The sequence below is a fragment of the Zophobas morio genome, unplaced genomic scaffold (assembly GCF_036711695.1).
Source record: "Zophobas morio isolate AGI-343-1 ecotype UQ-CSIRO unplaced genomic scaffold, CSIRO_AGI_Zmor_V1 ptg000018l, whole genome shotgun sequence".
NCBI lineage: Eukaryota > Metazoa > Arthropoda > Insecta > Coleoptera > Tenebrionidae > Zophobas > Zophobas morio.
Window position 1 is genome coordinate 3,881,046 of NW_026972123.1, and position 22,131 is coordinate 3,903,176.

The following is a 22,131-nucleotide window of genomic DNA, read 5'->3' on the forward strand; positions in this document are numbered from 1 at the left end:
AGAACTTGAAAAATTGAAGAAACGAAAAACTGAAAAATCAAAAAATTGCAAAACTGAGAAAGTAAATAGTCGAAAAATTGCAATTGAAACATTGAAGAAATGAAAATTTGAAAAATTTGGAAGTAGAGAAATTGAAAAATAAAAAAAAGTGAAAGTGAATAAACGAAAAATTGTGACATAAAAAAAAATTAAAATCGAAGTTAAAAAATTAAAAATCGAGAAATTAAAAAATTATAAATTAAAAATCTGAAAAATTGAAGAAACAAAAAATCAAAAATAAAATATTGTAAAATTGAGTAAGTGAAAAATAAGTCAAGAACTTGAAAAAAAAACTGAAAAATCGAAAAATTGTAGTATCAAAAAAATTATAAATCAAGAACTTGAAAAATTGAAGAAGCGAAAAATCAAAAAACTGTAAAATTAAGAAATTGAAAGATAAAAACTTGAACTTGAAAAATTGAAAAAATCAAAAGTGAAAAAACGAAAAATTGTGATAAGTATCAAAGATTTGGACGAAGAAATAAAAACATAGAGACAGATAAAAAACACACAAAGAGCGTAAAACGGAACAATTTATTTATTCGCATAACATCAGTACTTGTAAACAATCCCTATTGAACATTTTGAACACAACTCAATAAATTAATTTAAATATCTAATAAAGCAGGCTTTGTCTCCTTGGCACATTTGATCACCGAATGCATGAATTTAATAAAACCCGTGTCCTTCGGTTTCTCCAGACCTCTTAGCAACCGATTCTTCATAACAGCGATGAACTCCTTGTTACTCAGTTGTCCATCCACTGAAACCAACCCATCAAACACACACCCCAACACACCCCCTACTTACAATTCTCATCAAAAATCGTAAACACTACGTGGATAACGTGATCACTGAGATCAACATGGGCGACAGTTTTGGCAACGTGTTTAAGCGTGGCTTGATCGATGGAGGCTCCAGCTATATGGTAAAACGTCAACGCGGTATCAACATCGTTGATATTGTTCAAGAAGTGGAAAAAGTTTAAATAGTCTTCTTTGGAAATGCCTTGGCCGTGATCCCTGAAACTATTTCATCTGTAACATTGTAAATAAATCGTGCCAAAAGGGAAAACTAACGTCTTTTTCACCCGTTTTAACATCCTGGCCTTCTTTTTTTGTGGATACCCGGCATAGGCAAGGAGAAGCTCGGTGAAATCAGCCTCACTTATGTTACCGTTGTCGTCTGGATGTTTTCTGCGAAACTCCAAACTCAAAATTTCCTTTTGGAGCTTTTCTTGGAAGTCTAGGAACTTTTCAATGGTGAGTTTGCCTTTCAGGTTTGGCCCGAAGAAGTAAGTCGTGAGGGCGGTGTTCACACCCTGAAGCGTCACCGTGAAATTAAAAAAAAAATATATATATATTTTTTAAATTATATTTTCCCTTTTTCTTGCAATTAAGATCCGCCCCTCGGTCTGACCACGAATGAAAAAATCATCATGATTGAGATCGAAAATGGGCTTATCTTTTGGCTGAAATTGAAAAAATAAAGAAGATTGAGAAATCAAAAAATGATAACATCGAAGAAAAAAAAAAGAAGAATTGTGATATAAAAAAATTGTAAAATCGAAAAATTGAACCATTAAAAATCGAGAAATTGAAAAATTATAAATTAAGAACTTGAAAAATTGAAGACACAAAAAAGAGTAAAATTAAGAAATCGAAAAATAAAAATCAAAAACTTGGTAAATTAAAAAATCGAAAAATTACAAACTGAAATATTAAAGAAATGAAAATTTGAGCAATTTGGAAGTCGAGAAATTGCAAAATTATAAATTATTAATTTGAAAAATTGAAGAAACAAAAAAACCAAAAATAAAAAAAAAATGTAAAAATGAGAAAGTGAAAAATGAAATAAACTTATTAATAAATTAAAAAAAAACTCGAAACTTTTCTTAGTATGAAAACTTGAAAAATCGAAAATTGAGAAACTCAGTAATCGAAAATTTAAAAATTGCAAATCGAAACAATGAAGGAATGAAAATTTGAAAAATTTGGAAGTCGAGAATTTGAAAAATTGAAAAATTAAAAATCGAGAAACTTAATAAAAAATAACTTGAAAATTTGAGAAAACGAAAAATTGAAAAACTGGAAAATTAAAAATTGAAACTATGAAAAATTGCACATCGAAGAATTGAAGAAACGAAAAATTGAAAAAACATTATAGAACCGAAACATGGCAAAATTGAAAAATTGAAAAATTAAAAATCGAGAAACTTAAAAATCGCAAAGTGCAAAACTGAAAAAATGAAATACTCTGAAATTGAAATATTGAAAATAAAAGAAATTGCAAAATCAAAAAATTTTAGAATTGGAAAATCAAAGATTAAAAACTTGAAAAATGAAATAAACGAAAAATTGAAAAGATAAAGCAAATACAAAAACGAGAAATTGTGATAAAATCGAGAAAATGGAAATTAAAAAATCGGAAAAACGAGAAATAAAAATCAAGAACTTGAAAATTGAGGAAACGAAAAATTGAAAAACCGAAAAATCAAAAATTGTCATATCAAACAATTGTAAAACCGAAAAATTGTAAAATCGAATAATTGCCAAATTGAAAAATTCCAACTCAAAACATTAAAGAAATGAAAAAATCAAAAATCTGGAAGTCGAGAAATTGAAAAATTGAAAAATTAAAAATCCGAAATTGAAAAACCGAAACATAAAAATTTGAGAAACTTAAAAATCGAAAAGTGCAAAACTGAAAAAATGAAATATTGTGAAATCGACATATTGAAGATAAAAGAAGTCGAAAAATGGCATAATTGAGAAAGAGTTGAAAAAATTAAGGAAACGAAAAATTGAAAAAGCGGAAAACTAAAGATTGAAAAATCGAAACAATGAAAAATTCAAAATAGATGAATCTAAAGAAACGAAAAATTGAAAAGTTGAAAAAAGATTATAAAACCGAAACATGGCAAAATCGAAAAAATTAAAAAATACGGAAAATAGAAAAAAATGAGAAATCAAAAAATGATAAAATCGAAGAAAAATAAAAAACGAAAAACTGTGATATAAGAAAATTGTAAAATGGAAAACCTGAAACATTTCTTCGAAAAATTGAAAAATCAAAAAAAGTAAAATTGAGAAATTTATTTATTTATCTATATGAAAGTTGCAGAGTGGATTGAAAGACAAAAATCAAGAACTTGAAAAACAGAAGAAACGAAAAATTGTAATATCGAATAAGTGCCAAATTGAAAAATTCCAACTCGAAACATTGAAGAAATGAAAAATTGAAAAAATTAAGGTAGAAAAAACGAAAAACCGTAATCAAAGAATTGTAAAATCGAAAAATGGTTTGATATCACCATTTTTAATTGTAGAATCGAAGAAAAAGGAAACATGAAAAATTGTGATATCAAACAACTGTAAAATCCAAAAATTGAAAAATTAGTAATGGAGAAAAGAAGACAAAAAATGGAAAAATCAAAAAAAGTAAAATTGAGCAATTGAAAGATGAAAATCAAGAACTTGAAAAACTGAAGAAACAAAAAATAAAAAAATTAAAAATCGAGAAATTCAAAAATTATAAATTAAAAATCTGAAAAACTGAAGAAATAAAAAGATTGTAAAATTGAAAAATTGAGAAATTAGAAATCGAGAAAATGAAAAATTATAAATTATGAACTTGAAAAATTGCAGAAACGAGAAATTGTAACATCAAAAAACTGTAAAATTGAGAAATTGGAACATAAAAATCAAAAACTTAAAAAATGGAACAAAAGAAATATTAAAAATTGAGAAACTAAAAAATCGAAACTCGAAAAACTGCAAAGTTAAAAAATTAAAAATAAAAATATTGTAAAATTGAGAAAGTGAAAAATAAGTCAAGAACTTGAAAAAATAAAGAAAAGAAAAACTGAAAACGCGAAAATTTGTAGTATCAAAAAAATTATAAATCAAGAACTTGAAAAATTAATAACCCTTAGAAGTTAAAATAAAAATATAGGGGCAGATAAAAAACACACAAGGAGCGTAAAACGGAACAATTTATTTATTCGCATAACATCAGTACTTGTAAACAATCCCTATTTGAACAATTTGAACACAACTCAATAAATTAATTTAAATATCTAATAAAGCAGGCTTTGTCTCCTTGGCACATTTGATGACCGAATGCATGAATTTAATAAAACCCGTGTCCTTCGGCTTCTCCAGACCTCTTAACAACCGATTCTTCATAACCGCGATGAACTCCTTGTTACTCAGTTGCCCATCCACTGAAACCAACCCATCAACTACACACCCCAACACACCCCCTACTTACAATTCTCATCAAAAATCGTAAACACTACGTGGATAACGTGATCACTGAGATCAACATGGGCGACAGTTTTGGCAACATGTTTAAGCGTGGCTTGATCGATGGAGGCTCCAGCTATATGGTAAAAAGTCAACGCGGTATCAACATCGTTGATGTTGTTCAAGAAGTGGAAAAAGTTTAAATAGTCTTCTTTGGAAATGCCTTGGCCGTGATCTCTGAAACTATTTCATCTGTAACATTGTAAATAAATCGTGCCAAAATGGAAAACTAACGTCTTTTTCACCCGTTTTAACATCCTGGCCTTCTTTTTTTGGGGATACCCGGCGTAGGCAAGGAGAAGCTCGGTGAAATCAGCCTCACTTATGTTACCGTTGTCGTCCGGATGTTTTCTGCGAAACTCCAAACTCAAAATTTCCTTTTGGAGCTTTTCTTGGAAGTCTAGGAACTTTTCAATGGTGAGTTTGCCTTTCAGGTTTGGCCCGAAGAAGTAAGTCGTGAAGGCGGTGTTCACACCCTGAAGCGTCACCGTGAAATTTTTGAAAAAAAAAATATATTTTTTAAATTATATTTTCCCTTTTTCTTGCAATTAAGATCCGCCCCTCGGTCTTACGACGAATGAAAAAATCGTCATGATTGAGATCGAAAATGGGCTTATCTTTTGGCTGAAATTGAAAAAATAAAGAAGATTGAGAAATCAAAAAATGATAACATCGAAGAAAAAAAAAAGAAGAATTGTGATATAAAAAAATTGTAAAATTGAAAAATTGAACCATTAAAAATCGAGAAATTGAAAAATTATAAATTAAGAACTTGAAGAATTGAAGACACAAAAAAGAGTAAAATTAAGAAATCGAAAAATAAAAATCAAAAACTTGGTAAATTAAAAAATCGAAAAATTACAAACTGAAACATTAAAGAAATGAAAATTTGAACAATTTGGAAGTCGAGAAATTGCAAAATTATACATTATTAATTTGAAAAATTGAAGAAACAAAAAAACCAAAAAAAAAAAATTGTAAAATTGGGAAAGTGAAAAATGAAATAAACTTATTAATATATTAAAAAAAAAAACTCGAAACTTTTCTTAGTATGAAAACTTGAAAAATTGAAAATTGAGAAACTCAGTAATCGAAAATCTAAAAATTGCAAATCGAAACACTGAAGGACTGAAAATTTGAAAAATTTGGAAGTCGAGCAATTGAAAAATTAAAAATCGAGAAATTGAAAAAAGAAAGATTAAAAATTGAGAAACTTAAAAATCGAAAAGTGCAAAACTGAAAAAATGAAATATTTAAAAATAAAAGAAATCGAAAAGTGGGATAATTGAGAAATCCAGAAATTGCAAAATCGAAAAATTTCAAAATTGTAAAATCGAAAACCTGAAAAATGTCTTCAAAAATTGAGAAATTTTGCTATTTATTTATAAATTTATTGAAATGAAAGTTACAGAATGGTTTGAAAGACAAAAATCAAGAACTTGAAAAACACAAGAAACGAAAAATTGTAATATCGAATAAGTCCCAAATTGAAAAATTTTAACTCGAAACATTGATGAAATGAAAAATTAAAAAAATTAAGGTTGAAAAAACGGAAAACCGTGATCGAAGATTTGTAAAATCTAAAAATGGTGACACCAAAAATCTGTAAAATCGAAGAAAAAGGAAAAATGAAAAATTGTGATATCAAACAATTGTTAAATCAAAAAATTGAAAAATTAGAAATGGAGAAAATGAAAAATTATAAATTAAGAACTTGGAAAATTGAAGACACGAAAAACTGAAAAATTAAAAAAAGTAAAATTAAGTAACTGAAAGATGAAAATCAAGAACTTGAAAAACTGAAGAAACGAAAAACTGAAAAATCAAAAAATTGCAAAACTGAGAAAGTAAATAGTCGAAAAATTGCAAGGAAACATTGGAGAAATGAAAATTTGAAAAATTTGGAAGTAGAGAAATTGAAAAATAAAAAAAAGTGAACGTGAATAAACGAAAAATTGTGAGATAAAAAAAAAATTAAAATCGAAGTTAAAAAATTAAAAATCGAGGTATTAAAAAATTATAAATTAAAAATCTGAAAAATTGAAGAAACAAAACATCAAAAATAAAATATTGTAAAATTGAGTCAGTGAAAAATCAAGAACTTGAAAAAAAAACTGAAAAATCAAAAAAATTATAAATCAAGAACTTGAAAAATTGAAGAAACGAAAAAAAAAACTGTAAAATTAAAAAATTGAAAGATAAAAATCAAGAACTTGAAAAATTGAAAAAATCAAAAGTGAAAAAACGAAAAATTGTGATAAGTATCAAAGATTTGGACGAAGAAATAAACATATATTGACAGATAAAAAACACACAAGGAGCGTAAAACGGAACAATTTATTTATTCGCATAACATCAGTACTTGTAAACAATCCCTATTTAAACAATTTGAACACAACTCAATAAATTAATTTAAATATCTAATAAAGCAGGCTTTGTCTCCTTGGCACATTTGATGACCGAATGCATAAATTTAATAAAACCCGTATCCTTCGGCTTCTCCAGACCCCTTAGCAACCGATTCTTCATAACAGCGATGAACTCCTTGTTACTCAGTTGCCCATCCACTGAAAGCAACCCATCAACTACACACCCCAACACACCCCCTACTTACAATTCTCATCAAAAATCGTAAACACTACGTGGATAACGTGATCACTGAGATCAACATGGGCGACAGTTTTGGCAACATGTTTAAGCGTGGCTTGATCGATGGAGGCTCCAGCTATATGGTAAAAAGTCAACGCGGTATCAACATCGTTGATATTATTCAAGAAGTGGAAAAAGTTTAAATAGTCTTCTTTGGAAATGCCTTGGCCGTGATCCCTGAAACTATTTCATCTGTAACATTGTAAATAAATCGTGCCAAAAGGGAAAACTAACGTCTTTTTCACCCGTTTTAACATCCTGGCCTTCTTTTTTTGGGGATACCCGGCGTAGGCGAGGAGAAGCTCGGTGAAATCAGCCTCACTTATGTTACCGTTGTCGTCTGGATGTTTTCTGCGAAACTCCAAACTCAAAATTTCCTTTTGGAGCTTTTCTTGGAAGTCTAGGAACTTTTCAATGGTGAGTTTGCCTTTCAGGTTTGGCCCGAAGAAGTAAGTCGTGAGGGCGGAGTTCACACCCTGGAAGGTCACCCTCATTATAATAATTTGAAAAACGTATTTAAAAAAAATTACTTTGAACGTATTTCCAGTGTTTGCGTGATCTCTGTGCCTCGACCCGATGCTCGTCTGCTGTCTTATCAAAGTAGCGACTTTTTCGAACTCTTCGCAGTCCACGTCGCCGTCTCCGTTCAGATCGAACATGCGAAAGGCAATTTCGAAGTGGCGCCTTGAAGCTAACCCGAAATAATAACACGAAACTCCCCTACTTCGACTACTTACTTGACAGAACGGTGAGAAGAAAAATGTAATCGGAAAACGTGATAAGACCTGCGCTTCCCAACTTATAGAAAATGCTGTCTTCGTCTAAAGTGAGTTCTAACTTTTGCTGGACAGTCTAAACAGGATATTGTTGTTAATTCTAACTACTTAACAATCGTAAGTCTATCTATTTTTATTATATCGGGAGCGTACTCTGTAAATTAGCCAAATTAAACGATTGCCGATTTTACGGAGTACGTCCATGGTGTTAATTTTACAATTCCCTTTTAACCGCAAGTATTAACTTCAATTTTCTACAGGGAAAACAAAACTCTCTTTGTACGCATGCCGATCAACTTAAGCCAATTTTATTAAAAAGTCGCTTAAATTTCTATCGATCTAAGTAAAATGAAAAAAAAATAGTTCGCATGCAAAAATCATCTGGTAAAACTGCCATGCTAGTGTTTGCTAAAAAACTGATCCATTTAATAAATAGTTATTGATATTACCTGAAAATCGTGCTGAAAAACAGGTAAACAATTAAAGGATGTATTTACAGAGTCAAGTAAGATATATTTGATTGAGTTGTTTAAAGGAAGACACAGTTGAGAAGATTTTTGGAGAATGAAGAGTACTTACTCTGGGATCGTAGCGTCTGAACTGGTCTAGACCCAAACCTGAAACACAATTGTGGTTTAGAAATTAAAAAAAATATGTTTTTGACTGTCTTTATTTGGTGGATCAGATTATAATCAACTTGAATGTTTCTATTTGTTTTTTAAGCGTAAACTAGACTTCCCCTAAAAGTCTAACCCCCAGCAGTAAGGCATGTTAGTGTGAAAATCTAATGTAATAAAACATTCACACACCGCATTTTTAAGTAAAGTCGTAGACAAAATTTAGTGGCAAAGTGGATTCACAACAGTGGCCAAACAAGATCTGGAGACAAAATAAAGAAATTTTATAAAATCAGAAAGAATATTTAAGATAATTGAAATAACAAAGTGTAAAAATGCGACACATTTCATTAAAATTTCAATAACAACTTCCCTCAAAAATTATTAAAATTTTTGGGACTTTTGTTTTGTGATAACAAAATTTTTTTAATTTTTCATTTTTTCTGTTTCTTCAGCTAAGTTTAAATTTTTCAGTTTTTCAATTTTCCAACTTTCGAATTTTTCAATTTTTAGATTTTGCAATTTTTATATTTTTCAATAGTTCAATTTTATAAGTTTCGTTTTTCCAATTTTTCATTTTTTTGTTTGTGCTCTTAAATTTTGCAATTTTTCGATTTACAAATTCTCGATTTTTCAAATGTTTTAATTTTTCAATTTTTTGCTTCTTCAATTTTTCGTTTCTTAAAATTTTCGATTTGCAATTTTTCGTTTCGTTTTTTAATTTTACAGTTGTTTAATTTCACAATTTTTCGATTTTTTAGTTCGTCAATTTTTAATTTTTCGTTGCTTACTTTTATCAAGTTCTTGATTTTATTTTTCACTTTCTCAATTTTACAATTTTTTGTTTCTTCGATTTTTCGATTTTAAATTCTTCGATATCACAGTTTTTTGTTTTTTTTTTTTTATTTTACAATTTTTTAATATCATAATTTTTTGTTTTTTCAACTTTAATTTTATCAACTTTTCAATCTCACGACTTTAAAATTGTTCAATTTTTCATTTCTTCAGTGTCTCGAGTTTTTTAGTTTGTTAGTTTCTAAATTTTTAGTTTTCCGATTTTTCAATTTTACGTTTCTTAAGTTTTTCAGTTCTTGATTTTTATCTTTCAATTTCTCAATTTTACAGTTTTTTGATTTTTCAATTTTTCGTTTCTTCATTTTTTCAAGTTCTTGATTTTTATTTTTCACTTTCTCAATTTTACAGTTTTCTGATTTAAATTTTTTATTTCTTCGATTTTCATGTTTGTAATTTATAATTCTTTATTTTCTCGATTTTTAATTTTTCAATTTTTTAGTTTGTCAATTTTTAATTTTTTGTTGCTTAATTTTATCAAGTTCTTGATTCTTAATTTTCACTTTCTCAATTTTTTGTTTCTTAAATTTTTCAACTTTTTATTTTATAATTTTCCCCTTTTTCGATTTTAAATTCTTTGATATCAGTTTTTCGTTTTTGCTTTTTTTTGATTCTGGAATTTTTTGTTTTTTCGACTTTGATTTTTTCAATTTTTCAATTTCTCGTCTTCAAAATTGTTCAATTTTTCATTTCTTCAATGTCTTCAGTTGAAATTTTTCTATTTTACAATTTTTCGTTTTTCGATTTTTCAATTTTACGTTTCTTCAGTTTTTCAAGTTCTTGATTTTTATCTTTCAATTTCTCAATTTTACCGTTTTTTGATTTTTCAATTTTTCGTTTTTTCAATTTTTCTAGTCCTTAATTTATATGTTTTGTGTTCTTGATTTATAACTTTTCAATTCCTCGATTTTACAATTTATTGATATCACAATTTTTCGTTTCTCCTTTGTCTTCGATTTTACAGTCTTTTATCACAATTTTTCGATATTTCGTTTTTAGATTCTTTAGTATGTCAGTTTTTGATTTTCGATTTTTCAATTTTTCGTTTCTTCATTTTTTCAAGTTCTTAATTTTTATTTTTCACTTTCTCAATTTTACAATTTTTTTACTTTTAATTTTTTATTTCTTCAATTTACTCGATTTTAATTTTTCAATTTTTCGATTTTACGATTTTCTAGTTGCACAATTTTTCGTGTTCTTTTTCTTCGATTTCATCATTTTGTGATATTTAAATTTTTTTCCATTTTTTTTATTTTTTCAACTTTTAAATTTTTTCAATGTTTCGGATTTATAATAATTATTCTTTTTTTAACTCTAATTTTTTCAATATTTCAGTTTCTCGATTTTTATCTTTCAATTTCTGTATTTTGCGGTTTTTTGATTTTTCAATTTTTCGTTTCTTCAATTTTTTAGTTTGTCAATTTTTAATTTTTCGTTGCTTAATTTTATCAAGTTCTTGATTTTTATTTTTCACTTTCTCAATTTTTGGTTTCTTACATTTTTCAAGTTTTTATTTTATAATTTTTCAATTTCTTGATTAATTTTTCAATTTTTCGATTTCAAATTCTTTGATATCACAGTTTTTCGTTTTTGCTTTTTTTGATTCTGGAATTTTTTGATATCACAATATTTTGTTTTTTCGACTTTGATTTTTTCAATTTTTCAATCTCTCGTCTTCAAAATTGTTCAATTTTTTTTCTTCAATGTCTTCAGTTGAAATTTTTCTATTTTACAATTTTTCGGTTTTTTACAATTTCTCGTTTTGCGATTTTTTAGTTACTCAATTTTCAGTTTTTCAATTTTTCAATTTTACGTTTCTTCAGTTTTTCAAGTTCTTGATTTTTATCTTTCAATTTTTCAATTTTACAGTTTTATAATTTTTCAATTTCTCGATTTTACAATTTTTTGATATCACAATTTTTCGTTTTTCCTTTTTCTTCGATTTCATCATTTTTTGATATTTAATTTTTTCCATTTTTTTAATTTTTTCAATTTTTTAATTTTTTCAATTTTTCGGTTTTTTACAATTTTTCGTTTTTCGATTTTTTAGTTACTCAATTTTCAGTTTTTAGATTTTTCAATTTTACGTTTTTTCAGTTTTTCAAGTTCTCGATTTTTATCTCTCAATTTCTCTATTTTACGGTTTTTTGATTTTTCAATTTTTCGTTTCTTCAATTTTTCGTTTTCTCGATTTCTAATTTTTCGGTTTTACAATTGTTTGATATCACAATTTTTCGATTTTTCGTTGCTTTATTTTATCAACTTCTTGATTTTTATTTTTCACTTTCTTAGTTTTACAATTTTTTGTTTTTTTAATTTTTTGTTTCTTCAATTTTTCAATTTGTTGATTAATTTTTCAATTTTTCGATTTTAAATTCTTTGACATCACATTTTTTTGTTTATTCAACTTTTTTCATTTTTCAATCTCTCGACTTCAAAATTGTTCCGTTTTTTATTTCTTCAATGTCTTCAGTTGAAATTTTTCTGTTTTACAAATTTTCGGTTGTTTCACAATTTTTCGTTTTCCGATTTTTAGTTTCTCGATTTTCAGTTTTTCGATTTTTCAATTTTACAGTTTTTTGATTTTTCAATTTTTCGTTTTTTCGATTTTTCAAGCCCTTAATTTATATTTGATTTCTAATTTTTCAATTTCTCAATTTTACAAATTTTTGATGTCACAATTTTTCGTTTTTTTCAATTTTACATTTTGTTTCTTAAATTTTTCGATTTGATTTTTTATTTTTACAATTTTTCGATGCTTGACTTTAATTTTTTGTTTTATCAATTTTCCATTTCCTCAATTTTTCCATTTGCAATTTTTTTTTTTTTTATTTCTTCAGTTTTGCGATATGCAACTCTTCCGAGTTTTCATTTTTTAATTTTTTGATTTTCCGGTTTTTCGATTTGCATTTTCACGAGTTTCCAATTTTTCATTTCTTCAACTTTTCGGTTATTCGATGTTCTAATTTTATAATTGTTCTTTTTTCAATGTGAAATTTTTAAATATTTACATTTTTCAAATTTTGGTTTCAATTTTTCGATTCTTCAACTTTCAGATTTTTTTATTTTTCGTTTTTTCAATTTCAGATTTTTCAATTTTTCGTTTTAAATACGTAATAATTTAAAATGTTTTTCACTTTTTCATTTTACAATTTTAGATTTTTTTATTCTTCAATTATTGGATTTTAAATTTTTTTAATTTAAATGTTTTTTTTTCTTGTTTCCAATATTTCGACACATACTTTTTTTTGTTTTTTAAGTTTCTAGTTTTTAGTTTTTCAAAGTCTCAATTTTTTGTTTCTTCAGTTTTTCGATTTTTTTCAGTTTTCCCGATTTTTTTGTTTAACTTTCGATTTATAAAAAAATGGAAAAATTGCAAAACTGAAAAATCAAAAATGAAAAAACGAAAACTTTGAAAAATCTAAAAACTGGAAATCAAGAACTCGAAAAATTGAAGAACCGAAAAATTGAAAAATCGAAGAATAAAAATTGGGAAATTTAAAAACTGAAAAAGTGCAAAACTGAAAAAACGAAATATTGCAAAATCGAAAAAAACAATGAAAAAAATACAGAAAATGAAAAATTAAAGAAAAGGAAAATTGAAAAATTTGGAAGTCGACAAATTGAAATATTGAAAAAATTAGAGTTGCAAAAATTGATTATTATAAAACCGAAATATTGCAAAATTTGTATAATTAAATTAAATTAAAAAAAATGGAAAAAAATTTAAACATCAAAAAATGGTAAAATCGAAGAAAAAGAAAAACCGAAAAATTGGGAAATCGAAAAATTGAAAAATTAAAAATCGAGAAAATAACTTGAAAATTGAAGAAATAAAAAATTAAAAATCAAAAAATTCTAAAATAATCGAAAAATTGTGATATAAAAAACCTGTAAAATTGAGAGAAAAAGTAGAAATCAAGAAAATTAAAAATTTAAATTAAGCACTTGAAAAATTGAAGAAAAGAAAAATTGAAAAATCAAAAAACTGTAAAATTGAAAAATCGAAGAACTGAAAATTGAGAAACTTAAAAATCGAAAAACGAAAATTTGCAAAAAACCGAAAAATTGTAAAATTAAAAAATTTCAACTGAAGACATTGAAGAAATACAAAACGGAACAATTTTGAAGTCGAGAGATTGAAAAATTGAAAAAATTAAAGTTGAAAAAACAAAAAACTGTGATGTCAAAAAATTGCAAAATAAAAAAAAAACAAAAACTGTAAAACCGAAAAATTAGAAATTGAGAAAATGAAAAGTTGAAGAAACGAAAAATTGAAAAATCAAAAAACCGTACAATTGTGAAATTGAAAGATAAAAATCGAGAAATTGAAATATTGAAAAAATTGGAGTTAAAAAAAATAATTATAAAACCGAAACATTGTAGAATTTAAAAATTAAATTTAAAAAAATGGAAAAAAAATTTAAACATCAAAAAATGGTAAAATCGAAGAAAAAGAAAAAACGAAAAATTGTGAAATCGAAAAATTGAAGAAACAAAAAATTAAAAAAACAAAAAATTGTAAAATTAAGAGTGTGAAAAATAAAAATCAAGAAACTGATAAAATTAGGCAACAAAAATCGAAAAATTGTGATGTCAAACAATTGTAAAACCAAAAAATTAGAAATCGAGAAATCGAGAAATTGAAGAAACGAAAAATTGAAAAATCAAAAACCCGTACACTTAATAGATAAATTGAAAGATAAAAATCGAGAAATTGAAATATTGAAAAAATTAAAGTTAAAAAAAAGAATAATTATTACAAAACCGAAACATTGAAAAAATTTAAAAATTGAAAAAATTAAAAAAATGGAAAAAAATTAAATATCAAAAAATGATAAAATCGAAGAAAAAGAAAACGAAAAATTGTGCAACTCGAAAATTGTAAAACCGAAAAATTGAAAAATTAAAAATCGAGAAAATAAAGAATTATAAATTATAAACTTGAAAATCGAAGAAATAAAAAATTAAAAATCAAAAAATTGTAAAATTGAGACAGTGAAAAATAAAAATCAAGAACTTGAAAAAATGAAGAAACGAAAAATTGAAAAATCAAAAATCAAAAATTGACACTAAAAAATCTAAAAACGAAAAATCGAAAAATTGTGACATTAAAACTAAAATAGAAGAAAAAGGAAAAACGAAATATTGTGATATCAAACAATCGTAAAATCAAAAAATTGAAAAATTATAAATCAAGTAAACAAAAAATATAAATTAAGGACTGGAAAAATTGAAAAACCGAGAAATTGAAAAATCAAAAAACTGTAAAATTGAGAAATTGAAAGATAAAAATCAAGAACTTGAAAAACTGAAGAAACGTAAAATTAAGAAATCGAAAAACTGAAAATTGAGAAACTAAAAAATCGAAAAACGAGAAATTGTAAAAACCAAACAATTGTAAAGTAGAAAACTTTCAACTAAAGACATTGAAAAAATGAAAAATTGAACAATTTTGAAGTCAAGAGATTGAAAAATTGAAAAAATCAAAGTCGAAAAAACAAAAAAATTGTGATATCAAAAAATTTCGGAATCGAAAAAAAGCAAAAACGAAAAACTGTGATATCAAAGAATTTAAAATCGAAAAATTGAAAAATTAATCAAGAAAATGAAAAATTATAAAATGAAAACTTGAGAAATTGAAGAAACAAAAAATTAAAAATCGAGAAAATAAAGAATTACAAAATTACAAACTTGAAAATCGAAGAAATAAAAAGTTAAATATCAAAAAATTGTAAAATTGAGAAAGTGAAAAATAAAAATCAAGAACTTGAAAAAATGAAGAAACGAAAAATTGAAAAATCGAAAATAAAAAATTGGCATACTAAAAAATCCAAAAACGAAAAATCGGAAAATTGTGATATAAAAAAACTGTAAAATTGAGAAATTAGAAATCAGGAAAATAAAAAATATAAATTATAAATTTGAAAAATTGAAGAAACGTAAAATTGAAAAATCAAAAAACTGTAAAATTGAGAAACTAACAAATCAAAAAACGTAAAATTGAAAAATCAAAAAACTGTAAAATTGAGAAACTAACAAATCAAAAAACGAAAAATTGAAAAATTACAATTCGAGACACTGAAGAAATCAAAAATTGAACAATTTTAAAGTCCAGAGATTGAAATTTTGAAAAAAATTTAAGTCGATAAAACAAAAAATTATGATATCAAAAAATTGTGAAATCAAAAAAAAAAACAAAAACAAAAAACTGTGATATCAAAGAATTTAAAATCGAAAAATTGAAGAAACAAAAATTGTAAAAATGAGAAAATAAAAAATAAAAATCAAGAACTTAACAAAATTAAGCATCGAAAAATTAAAGATTGACAAACTAAAAAATCGAAACATCGAAAAATTGTGAAATTAAACAACTGTAAAATCGAAACATTGAAAAATTAGAAATCGAGAATATGAGAAATTATTAGTCAAGAACTTGAAGAAACGAAAAATTGAAAAATCAAAAAACCATAAAATAGAAAAATTAAAAGATAAACTCGAGAATTTGAAAAACTGAGGCAACAAAACATTGAAAAATCGAAAAACCAAAAATTGTAAAATCGAAAAATTGCAAAATTGAAAATTTAAAGTTGAAAAAACGGAAAATTGTAAAATAAATATTGTAAATTTTAAAAATCGAGTAATTAAAAAATTATAAATTAAGACCTTGAAAAATTGAAGAAACAAAAAATTGAAAAATTGAGAAAGTGAAAAATAAAAATCAAGAACCTGAAAAAATGAAGAAGCGAAAAATTGAAAAATCGAACATTTGTGATCAAAAAATTGTAAAATCGAGAAATTGAAAAATCAGAAATCAAGAAAATGAAAAATTATAAATTACGAACTTGAAAGGACACGTATCTCAATCAATACAATAAATTGCCTTATTCAATAATTTTTTTGAGTCACCCTGTATAAGTAATGAGTGCATTGATAAACCACAAGTATAGAACCACAATATTTTACATATTTCAGAGAGGATTTATTACACAAAATTTTGAGACGACGTCATCAATTTTTTAAGAGGGGATAAATGAATACATTTACCACGGCTTCAGAATGTCGATATAGTTTTGATTTTTTTTTCCAAAAATCTGGTTGTCTAGGGTGAAAACTCAACAAAAATGACGGTAAATATCAACGACTGCTATGAAGCTGTATTGTTGGTTGCGTTTTAAATTTTTCAGGCTTCTCGTACTAGTAGCATCAACTCCTTGAAACTGAGGGTGCTTATTTTCATGCAAAAATTTTACGAAAACAAAAATAAAAATGTTTTCTAGTTAAAGTTCTTACTGTATTAATTAACACATTTTATCCCCCTATTTTTTTTAAATTTTCAAGTGACAACATTGTCCCACGAATTTTTCAGTCTGGCATAGGTAATAAATCATACACCAGATCTTATTTAGCTTGGTTTTGTCTGCGACTTTATCCCTTGTACCTATAGTAATAAAATAAAGTATAGAATACACAAAACTAGAAACAATATAGACCTGCCCTACCCTCCCTATATTATTCCTAAGTTTGTGAAAGAATAGAAATGTCCCACTAACCATCCGGCTGCTTGAGCCCCGGCGTCATAGACCGCAAAAAGTCATCCGGCGTCATAAAAATCTCATGCTGATCGACCGTAGGCCCCTGCACCTGCAGCGTCGCAAAATAACGGAAAACCTTGTCAGGAGTAGAATAGTGCCGAATGCGGTTCTCATACTCAATTATCTGTCAAGCCATGCAGAAAGATTAGTATCACAATAAACCAAAGCGTTAGTCTGACACCACGCAAATCAAACACATCAGCCTATTACCATCGGGCTGTCTCATCCCTGGCGTCATAGCCCGCAGAAAATCGTCCGGAGTCATATACACCTCGTTCCCGTAGGCCGTAAACAGCCTAACTGTCGCAAAATAGCGGAAAATTTTGTCGGGCGTGGAATAGGCTCTCATTCGATTTTCGTACTCTATTATCTGATAACTTTATTAGACTCAGAGCTATGAGGAGTCAGTCCATGGCAAATCAAACAGTGGCCACAAATTTTTGTAAAGACAAGTTGTGTCAAGGTTGAAGAACACAAAAATACAAATTCAACTCTTTCAAACCACTTTAATCTAACATATTATTCTATTTCTTACAAAAATCCACTAACGCCACCTTTAGTCATTGACCTGACATGGACTGACCTAGCATGGTTGTCATCATACTTTGCGGTCCCGGAATCCGATTTTCTCCTTGCGATGTTTCTTCTTCTTGCTTTCATCCTCAGACCCTTCCTCTGAGCCTTCGACTTCAGGGAGTTCACCTATTTTCTCGCTCTCGGCTTTCACGACGGGGAAAAAAGTGCGCCTCAGCCTGGAATTTAGTCAACGTGTAGCAATGGTCACAGTGATGGGTTCCACGTACCATCTGTAGTCAACAACTGAGAATAGGAGCCCTGCGAAAATCGCACTGTACCAGATCTTCGTAAAAAGGGCAACCTTGTCGGGTTTGTGGCCGAAATTCTTGTAGTGGCGCTTCTGGTCTTTACTGTGTGAGGTTTGCTGTAGCGTTAGGGGCGTTTTTATTGCACTGGCTGCGGATAACTGGTTCAGATTTGGGTGGTTATGAAAGAATGCGGTTCTAAGATTGAGATGCAAAGCTCGCGAAAACATGTTTAACAGGGGTTATGTTTTTAGTAGCTGGTGGCGAACTACAAAAACCAATAGTTATAAACACGTATTTTTTATTATTATTTGAAGAACGATTAGGAATACGAATTATTATTATTTATTTTTATTAGTAGGGACGTTGACGTTTAATTGACATTTGAAAGCGCGCTGTTGCCACGTTTTCGTGATTGTTCTCAAACAGTCTGAAGAAATGCGAACGAATGTTGTGCAATTAAATAAAAAAATTAACACAGGTGTTAATACTTATGTTATGTAGTTACTCGAGCCAGTTATTAAGGTAATTTAAACAGAGTTTAATTTATTGGAAAATATGTCAACGAAGGCAACACTGTTAACCTCGTTGTTTTTGTACCAGTGGCGTAACATGGGAGTTGGAAAATTGGAAACACGAAATAATTAATTTTCAGTGCATTCAAAAAATGTTTCATAGTCAAACCAAGATAAATGAAGATCACTGTTTATGCTGGTCATTATTGTAATAATAACAATCACTTATAAAGTTATAACTCACAATTGCAAGATCGACAATTGCTCTTCAAGGGCTGATTCATGGGGTGTTAATACTCATGGTTAAATTTTATTTGATGAAATTGATTTATTTGAAAGTTATATTTTTCGAGATTTCTACGATTTATAATAGTTTGAAAAGTAAAAAAACTCGGTAGCCAAAATTGGGTCTTACAAATTACATAAAACATTTTGCCAAAGTTGTTTTCGTTCTTCTTGTCAAGTAAAGTTTTAAAGCAAATTGCAAAACCATCAAGTGATATTTATCGATTTCAGTTTAACTAATAACAGAGTACCACGAATATGAACCAAATCAAAGTCTTATTATTCAGAGAAATGCAAAATGCAGAAAAAAAGGTAAAATGTAGCCCCGCCCACCCGCCCTATCTCAATTGTGATGATTTTTTTATTCGTCGTGAGTCAAGAGGGCGGAGCTTAACTGCAAAATCCTTATTTCTCTACGTATTATTATTAAGAAAAAGATGAATCCAAAGATTAGACCCCATTCATACCCGCTCCAATCTCAACTCTCAATTGTCATGCATTTTTCATTCGTTATCAGATCGAGGGGCGGGGCTTAATTGCAAGATCCCTATTTGTCTACAAGAATTTAATATTTTAAACATGTTTAAGTTTCTTGTTCTGAAAAGACGGCCACGTATATTAAGAAACAAGGCAAAATATAAGTCCCGCCCACCCGCCCTGTTTCAGTTGTGATGATTTTTTTTTAATCGTTGAGAGCCAAAGGATCCAAATTTAAATGCAAAATTCTTATTATTTCCATGTAAAATATTTTTTGAATATCGCGTTATTCAAAGAATACTATGCATATATTAAAAAAAATTGAAGCCAAAGATGAAACCCCACCCATACCTACCGTGATCTAAATAGTACTGAAGTTTTCATTCGCTGGTAGACCTAGGGGCGGCGCCTAATTGCAAAATCCAAATTTCATTACATAAATTTACCATTTTAAACGGGTTTCTACGAATAAAAAAATGATCACAATTAAGAGGGGGCGGGTGTTCGGGGTAAATATTTTGCCTTGTTTTCTTAATATATGTACATAGTATCTTTTGAACACGATATTCAAAAACATGTTTTTAATTTCTTGTAAAGAAATAAAAATTTTGCAGTTAAGCTAAAGTCCGCCCCTCGACTTACGACGAATAAAAAAAATCATCAGAATTGAGATAGGGCGGGTGGGCGGGCTTACATTTTGCCTTTTTGTTTTAATATATGTAGACTTCTTTTTACGACATGAAACTTAAAACATGTTTAAAATGTAAAATTTGTATAAGGAAATATCGATTTTAACCATGTTGTGAAAAGATGACTGCACATATTAAGAAGAAAAAAGGTAAAATATAAGCCCCGTCCACCCGCCCTATCTCAATTCTGATGATTTTTTTATGATTCGTCATAAGCTGAGGGGCGAAATTTAATTGTAAAATACTTATTTTTTCACGAGAAATTACAATACAACGAAAACTAAATGTATTAATTAAAAAAGAAAACCGAAAGAGAAGCCCCACACTTCCGTCTCGATCTCACTGGTGATGAACTTTTCATTTGTTGTCAGACCGAGGGGAGGAGCGTAATTGCAAAATCTATACAAAATCCATAGTTTCTTACAAAAGTTTAACATTTTAAACATGTTTTACCTTTCTTGTTGTGAAAAAAAGACTACACTATCTAACTTTGACTTTTTCATACAGAATCTTTTATAAGCAAGCAATAGCTGCGCCCACCCACCCCTTCTTCGTTCCAGTGACTACTCTTAATAGTATTCAGTCCTTTGTTACCAAGTTTTAGCCCCTGACCCAAACTTTTTTTTCTTTCGACCAAGTTTTTTTCTTCTCAGATACCAATTAAGAAAAAAGGCAAAATGTAAGCCCGCCCGCCCACCCTCTCTCCAATCTGATGATTTTTTTTTATTCGTCGTGAGTCAAGGGGGCGGAGCTTAACTGCAAAATCCTCATTTCTCTACGAGAAATTAAAAACATGTTTTCGAGTATCGTGTTGTTCAAAGAATACTACGTATTAATATTAAGAAGAAGATGAATCCAAAGATTAGACCCCATCCATACCCGCCCCAATTTCAACTCTCAATTGTCATGAATTTTTCATTCGTTGTCAGATCGAGGGGCGGGGCTTAATTGCAAGATGCATATTTGTCTACAAGAATTTAATATTTTAAACATGTTTAAGTTTCTTGTTCTGAAAAGACGACTACGTATATTAAGAAACAAGGCAAAATGTAAGCCCCGCCCACCCGCCCTATCGCAATTGTGATATATTTTTTTTAATCGTCGAGAGCCAAAGGAGCCAAATTTAAATGCAAAATTCTTATTATTTCCATGTAAAATATTTTTTGAGTATCGCGTTATTCAAAGAATACTATGTATATATAAAAAAAAATTGAAGCCAAAGATGAAACCCCACCCATACCTACCGTGATCTAAATAGTAATGAAATTTTCATTCGCTGGTAGACCTAGGGGCGGAGCCTAATTGCAAAATCCAAAATTCCTCACAAAACATTACCATTTTAAACGGGTTTTAAGTTTCTAAGAATAAAAAAGATCATCACGATTGAGATGGGGTGGGGGGCCGAGGTAAATATTTTCCTCGTTTTCTTAATATATGTACATACTATTTTTTTGAACAACGCGATCTTCAAAAACATGTTTTTAATTTTTTGTAAAAAAATAAAAATTTTGCAGTTAAGTTAAAGTCCGCCCCTCGACTTACGACGAATAAAAAAAATCATCAGAATTGAGATAGGGTGGGTGGGGGGGCTTACATTTCGCCTTTTTGTTTTAATATGTATATAGACTTCTTTTCATGGAACTTAAAACAAATTTATAATGGAAAATTTGTATAAGTAAATATCGATTTTACCATTTTAACCATGTTGTGAAATGATGACTACACATATTAAGAAAAAAAAGGTAAAATATAAGCCCCGCCCACCCGCCCTATCTCAATTCTGATGATTTTTTTATTATTCGTCTTAAGCTGAGGGTCGGAATTTAATTGTAAAATCTTTATTTTTTTACGAGAAATTACAATACAAAGAAAACTAAATGTGCTAATTAAAAAAGAAAACCGAAAGAGAAGCCCCACCCATTCGCCTCGATCTCAATGGTGATGAACTTTTCATTTGTTGTTAGACCGAGGAAAAATGTTACTATGTTACCAAGTTTTAGCCCCTGACCCATACTTTCTTTCTTTCGACCAAGTTTTTTTGTTCTCATATACACATATTAAGAAAAAAGGGCAAAATGTAAGCCCTTGTAGTTATAACACCAGCGGTGGGATTTTGTTTCATGGATATTTTCTCGATAGCTCTGAGTGAAGTGATAAATTTTGGAGACATAACCTCGAAATTTATGTCAAAATAAAAGTTCAAAATCGTAATTCTGAGTTATAAGTTCTTAAAATTAAGGCAATTGTAAACTTTTGAGCATTTAATAAGCGTATATGCAAAGAATAAATGCAAACTTTTGCATTTAAAAGCTACGCAATGACATTTATCACAAGTGATAATTTATCACTTCGATCGAGAAACAAAATCGCACCCCTGATCTGTTTTTGAGACGAATAGCAATAAATCTTGGAGATGTAAATGTCGACAACTATCTTTAACAATGCATAATTACTGACAGAAAAGTACAGTGGAGAATATGAGGGTTTCGGTGAACAGGTAATTAAATGG

At 28.1% G+C, this 22,131-nt stretch overlaps 1 protein-coding gene across 4 annotated transcripts; it reads right to left on the bottom strand.

Annotated features, from left to right (window-relative positions):
• Nucleotides 1-559: 559 nt before the first annotated feature.
• Nucleotides 560-18,056, bottom strand: LOC135130871 (calcium uptake protein 1 homolog, mitochondrial). Of its 4 annotated transcripts, none has more exons than XM_064058319.1 (9): nt 17,639-18,056; nt 17,440-17,587; nt 16,794-16,959; nt 8,351-8,388; nt 7,733-7,847; nt 7,526-7,686; nt 1,119-1,360; nt 850-1,067; nt 560-802 (listed from the first exon to the last, which is right to left on the bottom strand). In XM_064058319.1, exons 1-9 carry the CDS (start codon nt 17,884-17,886, stop codon nt 648-650), a joined length of 1,491 nt encoding a protein of 496 aa, XP_063914389.1. In that variant the 5' UTR covers nt 17,887-18,056; the 3' UTR covers nt 560-647. The 4 variants fall into 4 exon arrangements, with proteins under 4 accessions (XP_063914389.1, XP_063914390.1, XP_063914388.1 ...); XM_064058320.1 differs by lacking the exons at nt 560-802; nt 850-1,067; nt 1,119-1,360 and adding exons at nt 4,087-4,264; nt 4,312-4,529; nt 4,581-4,822; XM_064058318.1 differs by lacking the exons at nt 560-802; nt 850-1,067; nt 1,119-1,360 and adding exons at nt 6,670-6,913; nt 6,961-7,178; nt 7,230-7,471 and having other exon boundaries at nt 17,639-18,052.
• Between the last annotated feature and the right edge of the window lie 4,075 nt (nt 18,057-22,131).